The 20,960-nt window shown below is 43.1% G+C and overlaps 1 protein-coding gene across 1 annotated transcript; it reads right to left on the bottom strand.

Annotated features, from left to right (window-relative positions):
* Window positions 1–883: 883 nt before the first annotated feature.
* Window positions 884–17,665, bottom strand: LOC307239191 (gamma-aminobutyric acid receptor subunit rho-1-like; the record flags this gene model as incomplete). Its single annotated transcript, XM_080012503.1, has 10 exons — window positions 884–1,186; window positions 3,984–4,180; window positions 4,681–4,833; window positions 5,753–5,893; window positions 6,205–6,287; window positions 7,360–7,583; window positions 7,678–7,745; window positions 13,486–13,592; window positions 13,702–13,755; window positions 17,550–17,665. The coding sequence occupies 10 exons, from the start codon at window positions 17,663–17,665 to the stop codon at window positions 884–886; spliced, it is 1,446 nt and encodes a 481-aa protein (XP_079868629.1).
* Window positions 17,666–20,960: the final 3,295 nt, after the last annotated feature.

Here is a 20,960-nt window from a genome sequence, read left to right as displayed (position 1 = left end):
CTGTTTTATGATGTTTAATAACTTGGCTGCAAAATAAGTGCATTCATACAAAGACCACAAACATTTTTTTGGAGAACATCTACAGTAATTCAGCTACAGTACTTAAATACCAAATAAAAAAAGAAGGAAACCGCGAGATCAAAATACTACCGGAACTGACCGCGTCTGAGAGGGAGTCAAATGGACTATTGTTCCAAAAAGGGGGAACGACCAAAGACCAAGACGTGGGAGTCTCAGGTGTCCGTCCGTCCAGAGACCTGCGGGGTGGACTTCCTGGAGTACCATGTGACCCGGGGATGGACGGGTGTCCTGTCTAGCGCGGTGGTTCTGCCCTTCTGGCCTTAGCCAGCTCCCGGGAGAGGAAAAATGTGGAAAGAAAGGTCGTCGGAAGGACGTGGACTCTTTATGGTTATGATGCCCTTTGTTGTATGTTTCGAGAATCACTGCATCAAGAACTGATCTTTTTATCGCCGCATAGTCGCTTTGCCCGTAAAAAAGCCCATGCTCTTGTTCTTATAATAAGGTAAATGGACTGTATACAATATGTACAACTTAAAACCAGCGACGGATCCAACCCGCAACCGGTTTCCGCCGCGAACACACCATCGAAGATCTGGTCTTTTTAAACAAAAAAGATCAGCTTTAAGTGGCTTGGTCGAGAAGGCAGTGGTCCTCTTGGATCTCCTCGGCAAGTCTCGTCATCTCTACTTCCTCAAAGACAAAACAAGTATCATCGTTATTATAATTTTTTTCCCCCCTTCTGTCTCGCTCTCCGCACGTCGGCCGAGCTCTCGGGAGTCCCGCCGCGCGTCGCAGAGTCCCCCGGGCGGACGGACGGCGCCTTTCCGCCCTCGGGGCCGAGGTCCCGCCGCGCGTCGAGGGGTTATGAGTAGATGGACCAGTAGATGATGTTGAAGAGGACGTAGGCGCCGGGGAAGAACACCCTCGAGTACTTGTCGATGGCGTGGGTGTCGATCCAAATGTTCACGTAGCCCCTGGACGGCTTGACGTGGCCGGCGATCTGCGGGTCGTTCAGCGCCACCTGGGCCAAGATCCTCTCCTGGCGGCCGCCGTTCTCCGGCATCCCGTAGTTCCCCGTGGTGTTGATGTCCATGGAGCCGTAGCCGGTGATCTGCGGGTCGATCATCATGTCGTCGGGGTTGCCGATACCGCACGTGCACGGGAGCTGGAAGAAGGGGTCGGGAAAGGAAAGAACATCGGTATTTTCTGTGGTCTAAGACAGGCGTCGGCAACCTTTCGTACCGGAATTTTTGAGATCTTTCCGTATTTTACGATTGTCCGGAGCCGCAAAAAAAATATTTGAGGCCTTTCATGTATTTCAAACGAGCTACGGCTGTGCTGGTGTGTACACGTTTTTTACGATTTACAAAATATTAAAATAATAATTAAAGAAATAAACGGCGATGACCACTAGCCTACAGTAAGAAGATCAGTTTTGAGTACACAGTTGATTTCTGCAGCAGTGTGATGTGATTCACAACTGCTTTTTGGATCATTTAGGAGAAAAATGACATCAGGATCCCGATAACGCGTCTTCTTGAAACTTAATGTTCTCTCGCTGTTCAAATAACTTTTGCACGCCACGCACAATCTCAGAAGGGGTGAGATGCCGACATCTGAGGAATGTTCCTGAGGATGTGGTGTGTGTGTGCTTGTGTGCGTGCGCCCGCGTGTGTGTGTGTGTGTGTGTGTGTAATTTGGCACCATATGCCGCAATATTTGGCGGATGAAAAAAATGAGGCATGACAGCACGAGGCCTGAAGTATGAACGATGCTGCTCTAAAAATACTTCAGTGTCGCCCTACAGCAGCTGAAATCGAAACAACCTTGAAGAGCATTTATGGCTTTGCTAAAAAACAGAGATGATGCTCAAGTATTAAATATGTGTTTTTGTATTCAGTTATGAATAGTAAACAGTTTAACACTTTGAAGAATATATGACATTTCACTCCTAGTTGGTTGAGAAAAATGTGTACACCACGTTCCAAATGATTATGCAAATGATATTTTTCTCTGATTTTCCTTAATAGTCGATGCAAATGACAGTCTGTATAATTTTCAAGTCATCAACCGTCAGGGTATAATTCCAATGTTACTGAACAAACCGCTGATAACAGTATTTTTTTCAAAAATAAAAAACTCAAAATGCACTGTTCGAAATGATTATGCACAACAGAGTTTCAGAGTTTTTATAGGTTGTAAAGAACTGCCGCCCACCCTCATAGATCTTTTGCTTGAAGATGCTCCAAAGGTTTTCAATAGGGTAGAGGTCAGGGGAGGATGGGTTTCTCTCCTTTTATGCCCATAGCAGCCAGTGACACAGAGGTATTCTTTGCAGCACGAGATGGTGCGTTGTCAGGCATGAAGATGATTTTGCTACGAAAGGCACGGTTCTTCTTTTTGTACCATGGAAGAAAGTGGTCAGTCAGAAACTCTGTATACTTTGCCGAGGTCATTTTCACACCTTCAGGGACCCTAAAGGGGCCTACCAGCTCTCTCTCCATGATTCTGGCCCAAAACATGACTCCGCCACCTCCTTGCTGATGTCACAGCCTTGTTGGGACATGGTGGCCATCCACCAACCATCCACTACTCCATCCATCTGCACCATCCAGGGTTGCACGGCACTCATCAGTAAACAAGACTGTTTGAAAATGAGTCTTCATGTATTTCTGGGCCCACTGCAACCGTTTCTGCTTGTGAGCATTGGTTAGGGGGGGCCTAATAGTAGCTTTATGCACAACTGCAACCTCTGGAGGATCCTACACCTTGAGGTTCGCGGGACTCCAGAGGCACCAGCACCTTCAAATACCTGTTTGCTGCTTTGTAACGGCATTTTAGCAGCTGCTCTCTTAATCCCATGAATTTGTCTGGTAGAAACCTTCCTCATTCTGCCTTTAGCTGCACAAACCCGTCTGTGCTCTGAATCAGCCACAAATCTCTTCACAGTACGATGATCACGCTTAGGTTTTCGTGAAATATCTGATGTTTTCATACCTTGTCCAAGGCATTGCACTATTTGAGGCTTTTCGGCAGCAGGGAGATCCTTTTTCTTTCCCATATTGCTTGGAACCTGTGGCCTGCTTAATAATGTGGAACGTCCTTCTTAAGTAGTTTTCCTGTAATTTGGCTCCCCTGGCAAACCAATTATCACAGGTGTCTGAGATTGATTTCAGTGATCCAAAGAGCCCTGAGACACAATACCATCCATGAGTTTAACTGAAAAACAAAATTAAATGTTTGACACTTAAATCCAATTTGCATAATAATTTGGAACGCGGTGTAAATGCTTAATTGTCAAGTCATTTCGAATACAGCAGTCTGCATTATTATATGCAGACTGCTGTATAGCTTTTAGTTCGTTTAAAAGCTATTTCACATTTTGACTTTTGACAATTAAAGGATCTACGTGTTCTGAATGAGGACATTTTTCTGGCATTGACATTTGAATTCACTGTTTAAAAATGCATGATCAACAAAAGAAAAGGTCACTTGTTTCAGGTCACTTCCCAAATGGCTGGACATGTTTAGTAATTATTTCTTAATAAAACACATTCTACAGAAATAAATATTTGCTTGCACGCATTGCTTGCAATTATATCAATTTAAGTATATGTTTTTAATTTTTGAATACAAATCAGTATAATCCATGATTTTCAACGCACTATTTAAGTTGTACATATTAACACAGGTAATATGCATGCGCACACACACACGTCTGCTCTTATTAATTCGGTGCATTAATATAAAATGCCGCGTGTGATTGAATTGAAGTAACTGCTGTAACGATCCTGAATGTATTTCTTTAAAAAAAAAAAAAAAAAAAAAAAAAAAGATAAATAAAGTGTACGTTATCTACTCGTGATGCCATCTTTTGCAACTGATGAGGTCAGTGCTCATGGGCGGGCGTGGCGTACAGCAGGAGGGAACAAAGCTCCCCGCCACGTGGTCGGCCGGCTCACCCGCTCCCTCAGCTTCCTCTCTTTCCTCTCCTGCACGGTGGAGAGGTAGTTCACCGCCGCGTACTCGATCACCGACAGGAAGACGAAGACGAAGCTGACCCAGAGGTAGATGTCCACGGCCTTGATGTAGGAGACGCGGGGCATGGAGGCGTTGACGCCGGTGATGATGGTGGACATGGTCAGGACGGTGGTGATGCCTAGGGGGTGAGGCGACAAAAAAAAAAAAAAAAAAAGTGTAAAATACGACGCGGCGGGTTCGACAGACGGGACCTCGGCTCGGTTCAAAAGTGAATGGAACAAGGAATTCACCCTCACGTCACCTTCGTTAAGCCTCAAATCTTGCTTTGCTGAATATGCACAAAGGCCGAATAGGCCAGTGGGAAGGCCCGTACAGATTTTGGGATACACATAATAGATTAAAAGGAGTAGATCTAACTCAATTTCACCAAGAAAGTCTTTCAATTGCATTCACTTGTGGGGCAGTTTGGTTGTTGTTTTTTTAACATTATGTCACCCCCACATATTCCTTGATTCTAATGAAGTGAAATCCTTGCATCTTCAACCACTGGTTGATGTTTCCAGAGACAAATGATTTTAGGATCTCAATAGATGAATCGATGGTGTGTCCAGGCGGATATGCTATACATTCATATGCATATCATGGAGGATTATCTGGTAAAGGTGGGACCTCCCCTACCCAGCGGCACCCTGGCAGGGACGGCACGGCGGTCGATCCAGAAGGACACCCAGGAGAGCATGACCATCAGGGTGGCAGGGAAGTAGGTCTGCAGCAGGAAGAAGAAGATGTGCCGCCGCAGCGTGAAGTGGATGTACAAGCGGTTGTACCAGCCTGCACAGGGGGGGAAATATGGCCGGCATTAGACATTATATACATTATATACGTACATTACACAGGCATCCGATGTTAGTGTAAAGTGGGAATTCTCAATGTCTCAATGATGTTGTGCTCCAAACTCCCTGTGTTGGCTGGTGAGGGACGGTTGGTAAGATACAGTACACAGTTTTTTGTTTTTTTTTCCAATTTCAGCACTTTTATATTCAGTGTCCTTAACATTTTAATTTTCTTTGTTTAATTTTTTCAATTATTAATGTTTTTTTCTATTTTATTTTATTTTTCAAAATCAATGTTCATATATAGAGCACTTTAAAATAACAACAACAACAAAATAAATCATTTTGCTTCAAATTGTTCTCTCCAAAGTGCTTCACAGAAGGCAGGGATAAAGCAAAACAAACCAAAAAACACAAATTTTAAAAATAACTAACATTATTCGAGTGGCTTTCTATGTTTATACGTTGGATCCAAACCATCATGGTTCCATATGGTGATTTTGTTTTCTCAAAACATTTGGACAGATTTCACATCCTCATTCTGCGTGAATTGCTCGGGACCCTCAAGGTTTCTATCCAGAGCTGCCATGGATGGTAGTGTAGGGCTTTCTTTTTCTTCCAGGCATACAATGTTAATAGACTCCCTCTTGAAGTGGCATTCTATGGATCATATTTTCATATCGCAGAATAGCACATTAAGGCGCCGATGCCTACGGATGGATGGAAAAAAAAATCCCCAATGGAACAGATTAAACCGAAATGCAAATGAGGTTGGGGGGAAAAAAAGACGTACACGGAGCTTCGTGGAAACAAACATATCCGTTCAAACGGGCGAGACTCGATAGCCACTGACATTCCGTCGAATGACTTGACATGAACTCATAATAACTCATAACTCTGTATTAAGTGGGAAGGACCTGTGCTGCTGTAGAACGCCAGCTTGGTGGTGGTGTGGAACTTCTGGATGAGGAACTGGGACAGGGAGATCCTGTCGTCCGTGTTGAGGGACTCGTTCCCTTTTTTCCAATAGAGCATCAGGTCGTCATCGGTGTACGCATCTGGAAGGGAAAACGTTCCAAAATACCTGCTTGAGTAGTATTTTTTGGCACTTCTTATTAACTATATTACTTCTTATTGAAAACCCTAAAAAGTGTCACAGCAGCAAATGACAGAAAAGAACATACCAAATGTACGATGCATGCATGTATCAAAAAGTTTCAACGTTTCAATTGCACACAGCTTTAGTACGTTAATCGTCAACATAATGAGAACAATAACAAATACATTAAGTTTACTTTCAGATAAGACACTATAGTGTACCTTTTTCAATTTGGAAATGTTAAAAATGGGATTTAGTGCAGTGACTCACAGCTCTCTATCTCCAGGGAGCAGGTCTGGGTGTCCAGGGGGAAGCGGCTCAGGTCCATGTTGCACATCGCTGTGACGGTCACCCTGTTGGAAAAACACCCAGAACATTTTATGATCCGGTCTGCTCTTTACAAATTATTTTACCGTACATTTCAGAATATAATACTGTAAAATATAGTGTGTCGTATGTTGCAAGATTAGGATTTTTTTTTTCTGGCTTTTCTGTCAACATATAAGCATCTTAAAACAGACTTGCTGTCCGTTGTCTGTCTATGCCCACAACCAGCTGTTTATGTTTTTATTCGAGGAAAAAAAAAGTTTAATTTTTGAAAACATTATTTTTTTTAACTTAACACACATTTATGATTTTCGACCTTCACCAAATTTGGTGTGAATGACTTTTGACTCGATTGGCTGGCTACATTAGAGAGGACAGGACTTTTGCATTTATTTGCTCTTATTTTTGCCTCTGCTTTTTTATATCATTTATATCATATTTATCATTATCATCATGATTATATTTTTATCCAGTACACATGCAGTAGAATACAAGCTTATAGAATATTTGCTTTTAAATGTATGAAAGACAGGTCTTCCATTTCTCCCTCTTTTCTTTTGACTTATATTTGTTTGGTTTTTTTTCCGCCACTTTTTCTGTAACATTGTTTTTATGCATTGCTGTGTGCTTTATGATTTTTGTTTATGTGACATAGGACCTTGGAGGACCTTGAAAGTGCTATACCCGTAAACTGTAGTATTATTATTATTGTTGTTATTATTATTATTTATTAAGTCCTATAATTCAAGTCCTCAATTATTTTTAAAGTAATTGAGATCGATGGGAATATTGATAAATAGGGACATTTTGGAAGCAATTCTGTTGTTGTTATATATGTTATTATTGCTCAATAATCTTTGCATCGAACCTATGAAAAGTGGAAATATAAGTTTTTATTTCCATTATTACAATTACAGAACTACAATTATGATTACATTGTTTTGTTATTTTTATTCTGAAAAAATATGTATAATTGTGTGAAGCAAAAAAACAGAATTTTATTATTATTATTATTATTATTATTATTATTATTAATAATAATAATAATAATAATAATAGTAATAGATAAAAAATAATAAATATGAATGAAAGTGCCACCTGAGGCTGTAGAGCACGTTTCCGTCGGGGTAGACTCTGAGCATGACGTTGTCGGTGGTGGTGTCGTGGATGAACGACCTCTTGGAGTGGACGAAGAACATGTCGGGAACCCAGATCTTCTTCACCAGGCGGCTGTCGAAGGTCATGCTCTGGTTGTTGGTGCTGGGGAATGCCAGGCGCTCGTCCTTCCAGTAGTGACGCAGGTAAAGCGTCATGGTGAAGTCCTAAAAACAAAAAAAACAAATCAGCGATTCAAATGTACAAAAACCCGGTGGGCACAAGTTACGTAACGTTAAGTTACGGTCCTGCTGCACTTACCATGTCCACTTCGGAGATAGTATCCAGACTTTCCACCTGAACATCCACTCCCACTGGAATGGGAGGACCTGAATGAGAATCCAAATATATTAAAATATTAAAAAAAAGAGATTAAAACTTATTGTATGTATTTAATTAAAATGTTTAGACTCACTATCCAGAATAATGGTGATATTACAATTATTATTATTATTATTACTACTACTACTACTACTACTACTACTACTACTACTACTACTACTACTACTACTACTACTACTACTACTACTACTACTACTACTAATAATAATAATAATAATAATAATAATAATAATGACAAATATAGCTGCAGGCAAAACACAGGGTCCAGTTTATTCATGTTAGATACATATTACAGTTCTTCGGATTCTGTGCAACGTAGCAGGACTTAAAACTTTTCGATTTATACGACCACTCAGAGATGAACAGGGGATTTATAAAGCGTTGGTTCATGATGTCACAAATTGACTGTGCTCTCAATGCAACACCAATGTTCTTCAATTTCCGGTGAGTTTCTAAAGTTTTATCAATATTTCCTGATACAAATGTAGATTGGTGTCGATCAAACTTAAAAAAAAACTTTGCTTCATTGGTTTCATCTCCAATAACGGTGCAGGGTTGTTCCCTTCTGCTGGTGCTACAGACAACATGTCATCACAGTGATGCTCTAATACTTCCTGTACTATATCAACTGGTTGGAAACATGTTCCATAAACATACTATGTTGCTGTTTATCACTTAAAGACTATAAATATTTTCATCTTCTGAACTTCAATCTACATTTTCAATATTATCAATGCACATAGATTCATTATTGTTTTTTGATCTTCTTCAATTTTGGAAAGAGGATTATTCCATTCATTGATAAATTCTACATTCTTATACCACTTGTTATGTATTCTCAAATAAGCCAATGCTGACTTTCGGCTATTATTTGGCATCTGGATTAATAACAAAAACAAACTTTGTAATTACTCTACAGAACAATAATAATAAATACAGGTTAGTGCATAAATATAATAAATAAACAAATTAGTTTTAATTAGTACTTCATTGTATTCTTTCTGTAAATAATTTACAATTGTGAAAATTCGCTTTAATAAATTACTTGTCATAAATTATATTGTAATGCAGGCAACATTCATGGAACTTTAACATTTATTGCGCATGAGAATTGTTATGGAAGAAATTGCCAATATAACAAACACTTTCTGCCTTTTCATTTAAGTTGGCTAGGTTTAGCTGTAGGAAACTGTATATACATGACGTTTCTTTAAAACAAATGTTTATTTTTTACTTTAAACCAAACCATGTCATTGTTATAACTTACCTTGTGTGTAAGTACATGTGCAGTCTTGACGGCAGGTGACATTGGGTCTCGTGTGCGTCAATGACGATGTATTTACACTGGTTTACGTATTTACGGAGGTTTACGATATTAGTCACACTTTTTTAATGAATTACATTTGAATTACATTTTTTTAATACGTCTAGTTTCTATGAAATGCGAAAAATGTTGTGGTGAGGTGTCTTGGAGGGTGTGGCGTCCCAAGACAGCCCCATCGTATAAGATAATTACTAAGAGACGGTGCCAGGGGTCCCAAGAGAGAGAGCCCATTGCCAGGGGGCCCGGAGATAAGGGAGGTGGAATGTGTCCTGTGACCTATGTAGGGGAACAAAGTGGTCACCATTGTCTTTGGCCAAGTATAAAAGAAACCGCCTGTGTCTCATTCAGGAGAGAATCCTTCCGGCTCGGTTCTCTCCCAGACCGTCCATGGCAAGTCTGGTCTGATGCTGTTCTTTTGTAATAAATCTATTATTTTACTCAAGTCAGCGTCAGCGGTCACTCCTTCTTCATCAACACATCAAATTCATCAAGAAACTACAGTGGCATTTCTGTGAGTAATTGCTATTGCACGGCTTCTAATTTTCCGATGGCTTTCTGAAACGTGAACATATCACTCAGTCGTACACTCGAGTGGACTCGACTCAATGTGGTCATGAGTTTTTATGGACTTTTTTTCCCTATTTTTCATAAATCCGGCAAAGTAATGGGGACCAAGGAGATAAAATATAAATGGAACAGATCTATAGACATCTACCAGGTAAGAAGGTACATAAATACACAGACAAACGCCTAGTTTGCAATCTCTAACCACTATAGAGCGACGCAGTCTACACCACACACTGGACACGGTGGGAATGTACATTCTGAATCAGAACCTCTGCATTTATAGTAATTAGCATAATGATGTCGTGAAGCATCTTAATGTAAATCTCATCTCGTTCATTTTGTTTACAAACAGTCATGTGTCAGTCAAGCAGGACCAGTTGAATACTTTGGGTCAAATCTGGTGGGTTATTCATTCATTTCCGCTCCGTATGTAGATCAATTTGGATGAACTTCAACCCGTTTGTGACATACCAGTTCAAACAAGATGCCAACCTCGTTCACAGCTTCTGCCGTTCCTCTGTTTCAAATAGTTTTAGATTTCAAAATTCAGAGAATAACCCAATATCGATGGTAGGGATACTACGGTACACGGTGCGTTATGGAACCGTTCAGTACGCCCCCTGCGCTTTAATACGCACAAGGGAACGTTACGGTATTGCGGTAGAAACGCTTCCTAGTGAATCCACTGCTGCGGCTTCACCGGCCACGTCAGCTGCGCAGCATTTCTCTGTTTCTGCACGAGAGGTCTATTTTGTTTTTCCCCTCAACTGGCCGTGGCTACGCAGCCTTTTACATAGTGTCCTCATTATGAACTTCTCTACACTCGCTTCCACTTGCACCACGCCGTTCATGAACCATCCTACTATTTTGAATGGCTCTTTTGTAGGGATCAGTGGAACCCGCTGGGTGGTGAGCGAAGAGCAAGTTTTACAGTTTGATGTTGTGTTTGTTGACGTTGCCGTCTCCTGCCGGCGGACAAAATGTTCCCCCCTTTATGTAAGAGGTGGAAAGGAGCGCACCCACTGTCACGTCAGCTTGGTGAAGGCACACAAGCACTGGTCTGACTGTGAGGTTTTATTTCAATAAGTTGCTTTACAATTATTATTTATGTGTGAAAAATATTTTTAATGTTAATACAGTTTTTCGTATAAATAGAGCTGCAGGCAGGCAGCATTACACAGGGTCCATTTTAGTCATGTTAGATACGTATTACTTTTTGCAAATTTTCCGTAATCCGGCATCAAACTACAAAAATTCAGCCTGATTCTGACCCAAAGTTGTCGAGTCGGACAATTTTTTAATTGTCCGGCCATAATAGTCGTCTTTATTCTTTGTCCTTATTTTGTAATTATTTTTTAATTACATAATCGTTGTAATTATTTTATATAACAACACAATAAATACATATTATTTCAAAAACATAATAAATACATGTTACTTTTAATTTGTACTTTATTGCACTTCTTGTGCTAACAATCTACAATTGAAGAACTCAATTAAATTGCCTCTAAAGCGAACCTTGTCATTGTAATAACTCACCGTGTTGTCTGTGGGATTAGAGCTGCGGCCACAGTAACGGAAAGTTAACATTTGGTGTTGTGTGGGCCTGTAATGACATATTTACGGAAGTTTGACCGGTTGACGCCGTATGGGGCAACAATGATCCAGTAACTAGTAATTTTAGTGGTGAGGCCTTTCTGTAGATAAAGTTTTCCAATGGGTTACGGTTCCATGAACTCCGAAAAACATTGGCGTCTTTCTGTGAGTAATTAAAATTTCACAGGTACTGCTTTTCCAACGCGTTCCTAGAACATGAAACGCATCATCCTTCTGTGAATACATTTTTTTTCGTGTCCAAGTTTTCCGATAGGTTATGATTCCATGAAATTGGAAAACGGTTGAGGTCTCTCCATGACATTTACATTTACATTTACATTTAGTCATTTAGCAGACGCTTTTATCCAAAGCGACTTACAAGGGAGAATAACATTCAAGCTACAATTTACAATTTTCAGGATTCAATTTTCCGAGAATATGAACTCATCATGCACTGGCAGATTTTGTGTCATACGACTTCCACGAATCCCGCAAAGTAAGAAGGAACACAAAGATGATCTTACACAGGGTTATATCCGAACAGAATGTCTTCATTTACAAAAGCCCCGCAGACATCAACCAGGTCAGATGGTGCACAGACGCACACACGCACACGCACACGCACGCACGCACGCACACGCACACACGCACACACACACACACACACACACAAGCACACGCGCGAAGCTTGTTACCTCTAACAACTAAGGAGCGACTGACTCTACGACACTCACCGCGCACGACGCAAATGGACGCTCAGAACCACAACCGGCACATTTATAAGGAATTTTTCAAAAGTTGTCGTGCCTGCGATGCATGAACGTTTGGCTACTTCCGGTCAAATTTCGTTTCACGACGGCCCGGTTGTAACAACAGCTCAACCATGTCTGTAGCTGCAGCAGTTGTTCTGTTCCAGACAGTTTAAGCCCGAAACGTGCCAAGGAAAATATAAATAATAATAATCCGAACAATAACAATAGGAGGATATGGGATGGACCCCTAATAATAATAATAATAATAATAATAAATAAATAATTAAATAAATAAACAAACCAAACAAACAAACAAACCAATAAATGTATTAATTCATTCATTTGTATTATTAATTAAAAAAAATATTCTTTTATATTTTTTTATTACTGTTTACAAAGAAAATTATGAAATAATAAAGGGATGGCTGCTTTTGTCAGAGCAGCGCGGGTTGCTGGGATGTGGTTCTACTTTTGACCTATTTCCACCTAGTCCTACATCATCCTCTAGTAGTACAGAAACACAATTAGGTCACAACGGATCAAAGTTGATACGGCAGCGGATGACATCCGGTCGCTCTCTCTTTTTACTTTAAATACATTTCCGAGAGGCAATTAATCTTCTAAAATCGCCCACAGAAATAGTGTAATTTAATATCATTATGCAGATGACGTAGACATTAAAGGACACATTGGAACCCTACTGTGCTCGCAGCAAGTTTGCAGAGCTCCCATAGTGTAGCATAAATAAAAACACAGATCAAGATAAGAACAGTTTAAATTCTACCCATAGCCCATTACAGCCTGAAACTATATTCCAAAGGAAAAATAAAACACAAGTCGCTGCGTTTCTTTATCTCGCCATAATCCTACAGTCAAAAAAAGCTGCCGCAAAATCCCTCGCATGTAAACAGTGGAGTGAGGAAAAAACACAGACACACAGACACACAGACACACACACACACACACACACACAGACATACACAGACACACACAGACACACAGACACACACACACACACACACACACACACACACACACACACACACACACAGACACACACACACACAGTGATTACATTCTGTTGAAATGAAGAATGTATGATGCCTGCAAGGAGGCGGAGGAGGAGGGTGCAGTTTTCGTTGCCGGAATGAGAAATTCACCCGCCGGTGTCATTAAAAAGACCCTGAGAGCTTGGCCTGTTTATCCTCGCAGCTATTTGCCCCCGAAAAACCCAATGGCCACCGGATTGTTCCCGACGAGCCAAGTCTCTGGTCGCTCTTTAATGAGTGTTGGGGGAAGGGGGGGTCTACCGTTTGACGTATCTGTGCTTAAGGACGGACATTGTGTAATTTATACACTAAGTACACGCGGGCGGGCAGATGCGCACATGCGCGCGCGCGCACACACACACACACACACACACACACACACACACACACACACACACACACACACACACACACACACACACACGGTGGTTGCTCTAACCTCCGAATGCTGGCCTCATGGTGAAGTCGTGGTCATCTATTCGGAGAAGCTGCTCAGACTTTGTCATTGGGGATTTGGTCATGTCTGGGCTGCGTTTAAAGATCGGGCTGTTTGAAAGAAGGGAAGGAGCGGCACATCAGTTTTCGCGGAATTTTGAATGCATACTGTACGTACGTCTCCAATTCCATTCAAACGCTGAATATTCTGAAGTTTGACCTTCCGGTTTTGTGACCTCCGCCGCCGTCCATTCTCGTGGTCTCTCTTCTTGACCTGTCGGGGGAAATCAATGAGTCTGATCAATCCTCGATATCCAAAAATATCTTACATGCTGTGTCAGACACTATCGTTATCACTGAACGTTAAAATGATGTCTGATCAAAATCGGAAATCAGAAACAGTTTATTCAAAACAAAATCAAATAGAATAAAGAAAGTGAGGTAAAAATTCAATCAAAAATAGAACAAAAAAAATTGACAAATAATACAAAACAAAATACAAAACAGAAATATTCAGATATTCAAAGATATACAAATATAGAAAATGCGCTAAATTATTGCTATGGGTATTTAAGGTAAACATTATAAATACAAATTGATAATTCAACAAAGGCAATTTTGTCCACCTATTTGCTCGTGGTTGAATCCGATCCTGGTTTTAGATTAGATTCTGCGAAATCTTCCACGCAGGGAACAGGGAACATGAGCGTCAAGACCTTTCTGTTTTGTTTGCTTTCTTTTGTTTGTTTCCGATAACTCACTTTCCAAGGAAATCCAACACATCCGGTTACATCACTGACACTTTCATCCAGAAAATCGCACAAAGGATACGAGTTGCACTTCCCCCAACACACACGCACGCACGTACGCACAAACACACACACACACCCACATCTCATTTTCCATCGAGAGGCTACGCCCACCTCTTGTGTCAGCCCTCAAGGATCTTAACATCTGTCTACTGATCTCTCAGACTACATTTTCCAGGTGGCAGGTTTTTTGTTTTTTTTGGGGGGGGGCAAGTAAACAGACAACGACAAAAAAAACACAGATTCCCAAAAGTCCTTAAATGGAATAATTGAATGGAGCCTGCCGCGACAGATGCCACAGATGTTGTGTGGAAGTCCATGGAAAAATTGGGACTCACGAGGCGAAGCAGTGTGAAATAAATAAAGTTAAATGTGGAAATGGTCGGAGGGGGCGGAATAAGAATAAAGGAGCGAACACAAACCACGACGGGAGCGAACAAGTGGTGGTGTTGTGATGGACGACGGGTGCTACGCCTCCCAGTCGGTCCAGCAGCTGGTTCCTAATCCCCTTGGCAGGGATGCCTCTCCAATCCCCTCGCTGCCTCCACCCACAGACTGTTTGTCTGGCCTTCCCTTTTTCCTGCTTTTTGGCTCCGGAGTTTACGTCCCCCCCCCCCCACGCTGAGGTCCCATTTAGGATGGCGTCGTCGGATGGAGCTCAGAGGACAACGCAGCAGCAGCAACAACAACAACAACAAGAAAAATCAGGTTTAAAATGAATGGGTTTGGATTCCTGCAGCGACAAGGCGACAGCAAGGACCCCCTGAAGAGGAGAACGCTCGCTTTTATCTTGACTTTTGGTGTCTCTGCAGAAGAAAAGCCTCTATAGGAGAAAAGCCTCGGTTAAAAAATATATATATAAAAAAAGAAAATTTGGACTCGTTTGTTTTCCCCCCGGGCAGATTCTCCCTCTCATTTTTTAGGAAGTCTGAGTCAACACCACTAGCCTGAAGCCTCCGGCACATATTATATTTCTTACGGGGTGTGAACTGTCCCTGTCAAATGTATATTTAAAGAAATTGTAAAAGCGGTGCTTTCGCTGTTTTTACGTCCCCGAGGCGAGGACGTGCAGCGGTTTCCACCGAAAAATAAAGGAGCGTGTTTTTAAATTTGGAGAAGAAATGGGCCCGAAAGGAGAACCGGGGCGAGGCCGGCGGACGACCACCGTTAGGGAACGGAAACTGCAGATACGGTCGGAGGATTGGGGCTCGAGCCCTCAGAACGACGTGGGGGGAGTAATGTTTACGTGGATTTGAGATCCAAAGAGGAAGTCTTCTTCTGAGGATTTATTTGTATTAAAGTCAGTGATTATCTCCGTAACCTCATGTTGCTTTTAGTTATTCTGGAGATACAACAAGAAAAAAATAGAAGAATGCATCGTCCCCTTTGGGCTGTTGTTTCACACAAACACCAAATCCTAGGCGTCCAACGGTCGTGCATTGTACTTTCTTCCCCATTGTAGTTATTTTGTCTTTACATAAGAGCTTAAAATGTGATTTATCGCTCCGACGGTTTGTTTTGTTGTCCGTCGTAATCAGCCGAGGCATATTTTCTGTCACAAGAATTTTATCGTGCCACAGCAACGGGAAGCCCAGCATCAGCGACGGGAGAGGAGAGAAGATGAGAGGAGAGGGGAGGAGAGGAGGAGAGGAGTGGGGAGGATGAGAGAGGAGGAGAGGAGAGGAGAGGAGTGGAGATGAGAGGAGTGGAGTGGGGAGGATGAGAGACGAGGAGAGGAGAGGAGAGGAGAGGAGAGGAGAGGAATGGATGGGAGATGAGGAGAGAGGAGGAGAGGAGAGGAGAGGGGAGAGGAGGAGAGGAGAGAGGAGGAGAGGAGAAGAGAGGAGGAGAGAGGAGGAGAGGAGAGGAGAGGAGAGGAGAGGAGAGGAGAGGAGAGGAGGAGAGAGGAGGAGAGAGTAGGAAAGAGGAGGAGAGAGGAGGAGAGGAGAGGAGGAGAGAGTTAGAGAGGAGAGGAGAGGAGAGGAGAGGAGAGGAGAGAGGAGGAGAGATTGATAGCTCTGACATATAAATAAGCCGGAGTTCTAGCGTGGAAGTGATACTGTATCTAAAGGAGGAATGGCAGGGGGATTAGGACATAAAGGGTTTGTGGAATACATTAACCGCATAGAAATCACTCAAAGCTGATAGAGGGGGGTGGGGACCTTATCTTCAGCGGGGGATTAATGCAGACTCAAACAGTCTCAGAGGAGGTTCACTTCACGGTTTGGTTTTTATATTCCAGACCCACAGAGGGACTCACTTTGTGTGGTCACTCCCATTATGAGTCATTTATAAACGGAACTTATTATAAGAACACCTGAAAAAAGGGGGGAATCGTACTTCACGCTTCAGCATCCGACGGCAGAATCTGGGCGACACCGTCCATCGTTACGCTTTGTCAACCGCCAGACGACGTTTTTGAGTATTATTTACTGGGTTGAGCCTTCTTCACTGACGCCCTATCGGGTTGCAAGGTCAAGGGAATCAATACATTCAATCGGTCTAATATAGTCAAATATCACCCTTGTTCCACCTCACCATAAATTCAGCTTCATGTCCCAAACGGCGCTTTATGCATAAAGACATTTCACGTTGAAATGTACAAACCTCTACAACGGTTTTCTCTCGAGGACACCTTAAATAAGCATTCAGCAGAATTGGAGAAGCGTCCGCTGTGCCCGGATCCAACTCAGCCACCCTGACTAAGTGTTCCACTAAGCAAAGCACCACAACAAAAAAGAAGCAATTAACCCAGATAATGGCCGCACGCGGCGCTGACCGGCAGCTGCTCCGAACGGCAGAACACGCTTTGAGTGGTGTAAAACACCGAAACAAGGGCAGGGGAACATGACATTCACCTAAAAGTACATAAATAGATGTGGGGATTTAGGTCTCCCTCTCCTCTCCAATCTGCTGCAGTCTGAATAAGTCTGAATCCGACGGGGGAGGGAGGGAGGGAGGGAGGGAGGGGGGAAGGGAGGGAGGGAAGAGCAGAGCTGACACACGGGGAAACAGGGGACAACATCTTGTAAACCTAGAAACTGCAACAATAATCTAATGCAATCCGCATGGGGGGGAGGGAAATACCTTAACCTGGACCTTTTTATCTTTTTTTTTTTTTTTTTTAACAATATAAGGTCCAGAGCCGCATCACATGCAGTGGCAGTGAATGGATGGATCATGATGTTGATGATGGTGGTGATGATGATGATGATGTGAATGACATTTATATTCTCCCCGTCCTCCGACGCTCCGATACCTGCTTTGCTTGTAGGGCTCCAGCCTGTGACCCCTGGGCTGGGAGAACTTCCCGGCCGCCCCCACCAGCCACACACAGAAGAGCACAAGGACGGCGTCCGCCTGCATGGTGCACATTCCCCAGAGGACGGTTGCTCTGCTCCTCTCCTCTCCGCTCCTTCCTGTCCTCTCCTGTCGGTGGGATCGTACTCCTCAGAGCCCTCTGTGATGCTGAGACATCCTCCTCCTCCTACTCCTCCTCCTCTTCCTCCTCCTCCTCCTCCTCTTCCTCCTCCTCCTCTTCTTCAGCACCAGAGGCCGGCGAGAGGGAGAAGAAGACTCGGACTCAGCAGTGACAGTGACAGTGACAGTGACAGCGACAGCCACATCAGCACCCAGTGAGCCATCCTATGCATGGCCCCGACTGAAAAAACATCCCACGGTGCTTAATCTCCACAGTGGGGAAAGCAATTTTGACTAAACCCATAAATCCTCCGGCGTCAGATGGCACAGATTTGATCCCTCCAGCGACGGATGTGCCTGCCTCCCTCCCTCCCCGCGCTCTGCTCTGCCTGCGCGCCGATACCTTGCACTCTGATGTGCTCTACTCCACTTTGCGCCGCCCAGAAACACCAATTCTCATAATGATGCGGCGTGCTCGTTTGTGAGGTCAACGGTTTGGAGATTCGGATTCAGACGTGTGCAGAGCACAGGGGAGAAATCCACTCCCCGTCGGCACCGTCTGCCGGGCGCGTCTCATCTCAGCAGAATCTGAATCAGAATCCCAACGACTTTATTCCGCCGGGTGCATGTACATGTACTAGGAATTTGTCGTGGTGCGTATTGCCGCGTGTCTACAGACGACAGATACTGCCCTCTGCCCTCTGCCCTCTGGAGGCAGCCCCTGGACCGGGCGCCTCGCCGGGCGTTATGCCGGTTTGAAGAGCCTGTGGACGCCTCTCTCCAGGGAGGTGTGTCTGCCGAGATAACCATAAAGATTGTGGGACTGCGGTTGATTGATTTTTCACTATAGGGAATGTTTTTTTTTAAAATAATTATTATTATTTGTCATTTTAATAATAAATGTGCTCATTCAAAAAGGGTGAAAAAGACTCACACACAGCTCCAGGAAAAAAAAAACCTACAGCCTATGGTTTGTAGGAAGTATGTTTATGTTCAACACTATTCGACCATAACTGAGTGATTGACGAGTGATAATTATTTCCCATCACATTTGTCTGATTGTCATATATATGTGTAATTATCCTTCATATTGGATTTGGTCTCAGTTAGGAAGTCATACTTGGCACCCAGTGAGTAGAGCGTTGCCTTATTTGACAGATGTCCCCTCAGTGTGCATCTGTCCACCGCTGTGCACATCTGTACAAGCCAATCAGACATTGTGAAGGCTCGGATGTCGCCACCCCTGCGCTCCCTTTCGTTTGTAGTAGATTGAACAGCTGGATTATGAGATCATAAATTTGGGTTAGCTCCTCCGACGTCAATCGGAAAGCTGGCGTAAATAATGTAAGCCATTGCTTTTATGTTTTTCGCCTCTCCCGCCGAGATATGAATATTCTATGTGGCCATGCTAATAAAGTCATAGACAGTCTTGCATGCAAACACAACGGGTCAAACAAATAAATGCGTACCTCAAAATGATAACAACGGTGATTTAAGATAGATAAAAGATTAATTATTCAGGAAACTCACTTTCGATTCAATTTTGACGATGACTGACGTTTTCTCCTCTTCTTTTCTGCATGCAAGAATGTAGTTCTACGGGTCCAGATTAAATGTATTTATACACAGTATAAAGGTACTGAAATTTAATATGTAAGAGTTGTTATATATCTGCATTGTTATTGATAATAATTTAAAAACGAATTGCATATGCTATTCAAGGGTAGAGCTTAATAAAAAGCAGTGGGTCTGTTTTGGGTGGATTACACTACAAGTCCCACAACTCCATGCGAAACTGCAATGAATTCTTTCCTTTTTTTTTTTTCTCAACATTTCAACAGATTTACCTTCGCTCACTTCCTTTTCCCCAAACTTTGCCCTCGTGTTCTTCCTCAGGTCTGTGGGGCTATTTTTCATCCGATGGTGCACGTTGTCTTTTTGTGAATATGCATCCATAGTTGACAGTTTACTGACTCGCAACTACCTACGCTGCTTTACCAAATTCACCGTATTTACATTTACATTTACATTTAGTCATTTAGCAGACGCTTTTATCCAAAGCGACTTACAAGGGAGAATAACATTCAAGCTACATTGCGACAGAGATTAGTGTAACAACAACATTAGTGTAACAATAAATACTGCAAGGTGGTGCTAAGTAATTGAAGGTTAGGACAGGAGGTACTCACTGAAGAGCTGGGTCTTCAGGTGCTTCTTAAAGACAGAGAGGGAGGTCCCCGCTCTGGTCATTTTTGGCAGCTCGTTCCACCAACGTGGAACTACAAATGAGAATAGCCTGGATTGTCGTGGCTGTATGGCCGGCAGAGCCAGGCGACGCTCATTTGACGAGCGCGGCATCCGGGGGGCAACATGGGCTCTTACAAGAGCATTTAAGTAGGCGGGAGCATTCCCAGCAATCACTCTGTAGGCCAGCATAAGAGACTTGAACTTGATGCGGGCAGCTACAGGTAACCAGTGGAGCTCGATGAGCATGTGCGTCAAGACATGTGCCCTCTTTGGCTGGTTGAACACCAGTCGCGCCGCCGCATTCTGTATCATCTGCAGTGGCTTCACCGCACAGGCCGGCAAGCCTGTTAAGAGAGCGTTGCAGTAGTCGAGACGGGACATCACCAAGGTTTGGACCAGCAGTTGAGTGGCATATCGGGTCAGGTACGGCCTGACTTTTCGGATGTTGAGTAGTGCGAAGCGGCAGGACCGGGAGACGGCGGCAACATGGTCCGAGAATGTCAGTTGGTCATCACCGTATATGTCTTTTGCGATGCAACAAGGCAAATAGATGCAAATACGTTGAATGGTTGTTGTTTTTTTATAACTAGATAAATATGGGGGGGAAAAAACCTGAAACAAAATAATCGTACGGATTACCACTTTAATGAGCTCGTAACAAGTTATTAATCAAATATGAGCGACTCCATGTAATTTAACCTATTGCTGATTGCAGTTGTGAATTAAATCCGACGGGCGCAGTGCGGATGTCTTGCTGGTTTAAGTTCACATATTAATGTCACAAAGCACGCTATGCGGGGGGGGGGGGGGGGGGGGGCAACGACCGAAACGGCTTCGATTTAAATCTCGACGCGTTTCCCGTTCCTCTAAAGCGTGACATCTATTTCCGTGCGCGTCACGCCCGTGCCAGCCAATCAGCGCGCCTCCGCGACGCCCATTGGCCGGCGCGGCGCCCGGCGGCACTGGCGGGGAAAGGGAACCGAGCGCAGCGGTTCACGGATGC

The sequence above is a fragment of the Zeus faber genome (genome assembly GCF_960531495.2).
Source record: "Zeus faber genome assembly, chromosome: 13".
In the NCBI taxonomy this organism is placed as follows: Eukaryota; Metazoa; Chordata; class Actinopteri; order Zeiformes; family Zeidae; genus Zeus; species Zeus faber.
The sequence above is the reverse complement of the archived record's forward strand: the minus strand, read 5'-3'. Positions and strand labels throughout refer to the sequence as shown.